General features: G+C 41.3%; 1 protein-coding gene across 1 annotated transcript; it reads left to right on the top strand.

The window, feature by feature from the left end:
- The first annotated feature begins 241 nt into the window (after positions 1 to 241).
- LOC150008146 (dnaJ homolog subfamily A member 1) lies at positions 242 to 2,985 on the top strand. The gene is made up of 2 exons (XM_090278869.1): positions 242 to 2,065; positions 2,612 to 2,985. Exon 1 carries the CDS (start codon positions 356 to 358, stop codon positions 1,547 to 1,549), a length of 1,194 nt encoding a protein of 397 aa, XP_090134995.1. The 5' UTR covers positions 242 to 355; the 3' UTR covers positions 1,550 to 2,065; positions 2,612 to 2,985.
- The last annotated feature ends 1,958 nt before the right edge of the window (positions 2,986 to 4,943 follow it).

The raw sequence follows: 4,943 nt of genomic DNA, 5'->3' as shown, positions 1-4,943 counted from the left end.
AAAAACAGCCTCCACACAGTTGCCCAGTTGAATCACTTCATTTCTGGCTACTCAAAGAGAATCATTAGTGATATCTGGATATTCATTTCAGATATCAGGAGGGAGAACCGAATGTGCCTAGTCTGGGTCGGATGTTCATGTTCATTCGTGTACTCGTTTGTGTGAGGGGAAGTGGGGAGGCGGTCACATACCATAAACAAGCATACTCAAATTTTCACTACTAAAGTCTTCTTTTCGGAACTTTCCAGAACACTCGGTGAGAAGCGGAGGAGCGGCAGCTTTGGGCGCTGCGCGCATTAACGCGCACTTTCCCACTCCTCCATACCTGCCTCGGCCAGCTCACCGGCTGTAAAAAATGGTGAAAGAAACCACTTACTATGATGTTTTGGGGGTCAAACCCAATGCCACCCAAGAAGAATTGAAAAAGACCTACAGGAAGCTGGCCTTGAAGTACCACCCTGATAAGAATCCAAATGAAGGAGAGAAGTTTAAACAGATTTCTCAAGCTTACGAAGTGGTCTCTGATGCAAAGAAAAGGGAATTATATAATAAAGGAGGAGAACAGGCAATTAAAGAAGGTGGAGCAGGTGGAGGTTTTGGCTCCCCCATGGACATCTTTGATATGTTTTTTGGAGGAGGAGGAAGGATGCAGAGGGAAAGGAGAGGTAAAAATGTTGTGCATCAACTCTCAGTAACCTTAGAAGATCTATATAATGGTGCCACAAGAAAACTAGCTCTGCAAAAGAATGTGATTTGTGACAAATGTGAAGGCCGAGGTGGTAAGAAAGGAGCAGTAGAGTGCTGTCCCAATTGCCGAGGTACCGGGATGCAAATAAGAATTCATCAGATAGGACCTGGAATGGTTCAGCAAATTCAGTCTGTGTGCATGGAATGCCAGGGCCACGGGGAACGGATCAGTCCTAAAGATAGATGTAAAAGCTGCAACGGAAGGAAGATAGTTCGAGAGAAGAAGATTCTAGAAGTTCATATTGACAAAGGAATGAAAGATGGCCAGAAGATAACATTTCATGGTGAAGGAGACCAAGAACCAGGACTAGAGCCAGGAGATATTATCATTGTTTTAGATCAGAAGGACCATGCTGTTTTCACTCGGCGCGGAGAAGACCTTTTCATGTGTATGGACATACAGCTGGTTGAAGCATTGTATGGCTTTCAAAAGCCAATAGCTACTCTTGACAACCGAACAATAGTCATCACTTCTCATCCAGGTCAAATTGTCAAGCATGGAGATATCAAGTGTGTGCTAAATGAAGGCATGCCAATTTATCGTAGGCCATATGAAAAGGGTCGCCTAATCATCGAATTTAAGGTAAACTTTCCTGAGAATGGCTTTCTCTCTCCTGATAAACTCTCTTTGCTGGAAAAGCTCCTACCTGAAAGGAAGGAAGTAGAAGAGACTGATGAAATGGACCAGGTAGAACTGGTGGACTTTGATCCAAATCAAGAAAGACGGCGCCATTACAATGGAGAAGCATATGAGGATGATGAACATCATCCTAGGGGTGGTGTTCAGTGTCAGACCTCTTAATGGGGCCAGTGAATAGCACTGCTGGCATTTTATATACAGTAGTGAATAAGTGAAGGACTATAATCATAATATGCTCACTACTTACTATTGTTTTTGTTTTAATATTCAACTATAGAGTGTTTTAAAAGTTAAATGAAGAATAAACTCAAAATATAAAAGCTCTGACTTTGCCCTGTATGTATGGTGACTTAAGTGTGCAAGATAAGTTCAATACCTGTAAAAACTATTTAAAAAAAAATTTCCCCTAGTATTCGTTAGGCCATACTTTGTAATTAATTTCATCTATGTACATGGAATATCTTAGACTGAAATGCTAGGTATATGTATTGACTGGTGTATGACCCTTAATTGTTAAGCTCTGAAGTTAAAATTCTGTATTTAACTGGCAGTCAGACAAAAAAATTTATAGAGAAGTGTTAGTTTGTATAGTTGTATTAAGTGGGATTCATTGTAATGCCTCTGCATTTATTGCCTCAACTGTTATTGAAAATGGCATGCCATATAATTTAACCTGTGGTCGTCGGCAGCCGTCCGTCTCGAGAGACGATGGTGCAGCTTCTTAAGAGTCTATCTGCACCGCCGAGAATGGCTGTGCACTCCGACTCGGGAGTGACACGGTATCTATCTCCTCCCGTGTTGAATCGACATCTTGCGATGACGCTGGAGTGTCCTCTCCAGTGAAGCTGAAGCTACAGAGCCTGGGCAGGGTGATATGGAGGGTCTGCTGTTGCCCATGCAGCAGACCCCCCCTCTCTTCGCAGCTGAAGGGTCCAAGGGAAAGACGGAGTCAATACAGCTTGGCTTCAGGTGCGCCGCAGGAGTTGCCAGTGTTGACTACAACGTCAAACCGCCTTAGGGACTCCGGCTCCGGATTTTCTGTCGGGGTTTACTCCCTTAGCCTTTCCCCTGAAGAGGTATGCCGCAAGGCAGCGGAGGTTTTTTGGAGTCAGAGTTTTCCTTCTCTGATGTGCCCTGACTGGAAGATCGAAACAGCGACACTTAGCTCGCAGGCCGACGCTCAATCCACTGAGCCAAACCAGCCAGGGCTTAATTTAACCTGAGGTATCAGTGATAGAAATGATACCTTTCTGAAGGAGGGGTTTATCATAATAAGCTGCTTCTTGAAGGGGCTTGCACCTGTAGAATTGCATTCCCTTCTTCAGTGCCATCTTTTTATATATAATTATATCGATCTTTGGTTACATTTTTTTTCCTTCTCTTTGGACCATAAGCCTTAGAGTAGTGACTTCTGGAGCAACCTAACTTAGAAATTGAGTGATGAGAATTTTACATGAAAAAGTAATTTGCATGTATGAGATAGGAAGGTGTTTTTGGTTTTGTTTTGTTTTTTTTTAGGTATGTTACAGGCTTACTTTAAACCATTTAACTTATGCTCCAAAGTAACTGTAATTAAATGTTGGTAGTATAGCAAATTATGAATAGCTTTAATTGTGTGTTTAAAAGTCATGTTCACAAGCTTAAGTCTGGATACCAGAATTTAAGCAATTCTTGAAATGTATGAATGTCTCCTTAATATACTGATTACAAAGCAAAAAAATAAATAAATAAATAAATAAAGTCGTCTTTTCTAAGTGAAGAAGCTTCTTTTTTTATTCTATATTTTCATTCTTTATTGTCCTCGTGCCTTTTGGTATTAAACAGAATTGAATTCTATGCCCAGGTTCGTTTAAGTTTATTACGTTCTGAATTGACCGAGATTTACAGAAGGAATTCATGTTGGAAGAGCAAGGGATTATTACGAGGGTCAGCATGTGGGAAGAAGAGGCAGCCACCTGCCACATTTGGGCTGTCGGGACCAGACCACCAGCCTAGAAAACAGAACCCACCGATTGTCTCTGGCCGCACCGCCAAAGAGCATTGATCCAAACATGCGCCGTTGTTGGCCTCTGGTCAGTGTTAGCCAGCTGAAGCATGTGATAAAACGGGCTTTTTCCTGATTAACTCTCCAGGAGTTAAATTATTTACTTAAGGGTCGTCTTAATTTATGTTTAATTTACCATAGTAAGTTCCTTACCTACCAAGTGCTCTGCCATCACTGCCTTTGGCAAGAAGAAAGTTTCAGAAGGAATCAGAATTCTTACACAATCAGCAAACTGACAAGTAAAATCAAAGGAAAAGTTGATGATTCTTGGCTAAATGTCATGTAGAAAATAACTGTTTTTGATGGTTTGGGTGTCTGTGAGGGAATTCGAGTGTCCTACATCTCATCTCGTCTTTGCAGGGCACAGACTGATGACGTTAGGTGTGATCACAGATGACGAGAGTGACAAGCTTAATCTGTCTCATGGCATGACTGGCACATGGACAGGCTGCCAGGTGTCTTTGACAGAGTCTATGAACAGTCTGAATCTCTGAGTACCGGAAGCGGTGGTTGATATCAGGTAATTTGCTGCTGTGCACAAGAACTCCTAAACTACAGTAAGTACGAATATTTTTATGATATCTTACCTGTATTTTTATACAAGGGGGTGCACCAAAAAAACAGAACTTATTTATAAAAAATCGTGTATTTACTCTTACATGTTTAAACTTCAATCACCTTCAAGGTCCTCTCCATTTGATGCAATACACCCATCAAGACATTTTTTCCACTGCTCAAAACAGTTTTTAAACTCATTGATTTTGATGCCTTTTAGTGCTTCTGCCTTTTTTTGTTTCACTTCTTCCACATCGACAAAATGTTTCCCTGTGAGGACATTTTTCATCCAGGGAAACAAACAGATTGCTCAGGGTGAGAGTGGGTGAATAGGGAGGGTGGGGCACAGAGAGAGGGGTCATGCCATTTTCCGTCAAAAAGGGCTGAACACTCAGTGTGGGGTGGGCAGGTGTGCTCATGAATCACCCATCATGCAGTGGGCAAAAGCGTTGAAAGAGTCTTCAAAAAATTTCACTGAAGGCAAACGCAGCCTCTCACAACAACACCAGCTGGTGCACTGATACAGAAGGGCTCCCAGAACATTCCCCTAGCGGACGAAGCCTGTACTATGAGGGGCCCACCCTCCAGAAGACAATTCTGGTCTTTTGGGGGTCCTCCCTCATAAGTTCCTTTTTACAATATGTGATAAGTCAGTTAATAAATTCCTTTAGTTACCATCTTTAATATTTTAATTTACATTATATGACTACTGAATTTCATATTCCTAAAAGTATGTCATCTGAAAGTTTATTTTAAATGACAACCAGATATTAAGACAAAAGTAAGATAATACCTTACACAGAAACATTAATTTGCATTTCTTTACTAACTTTAACCAACTGTTTTCACATAGTTTATTGTCTGTTTACTTAAGAGGTAGCTAAAGAGTTATTATATTCCTATCAGGGTTGAGACAGAAAACCTAATTAACTTGCCTAGGGCCACACGAGTAGTTAG

The sequence above is a fragment of the Furipterus horrens genome, unplaced genomic scaffold (genome assembly GCF_987537825.1).
Source record: "Furipterus horrens unplaced genomic scaffold, mFurHor1.1.pri manual_scaffold_5, whole genome shotgun sequence".
NCBI lineage: Eukaryota > Metazoa > Chordata > Mammalia > Chiroptera > Furipteridae > Furipterus > Furipterus horrens.
This window is presented reverse-complemented; position numbering and strand designations above follow the sequence as displayed.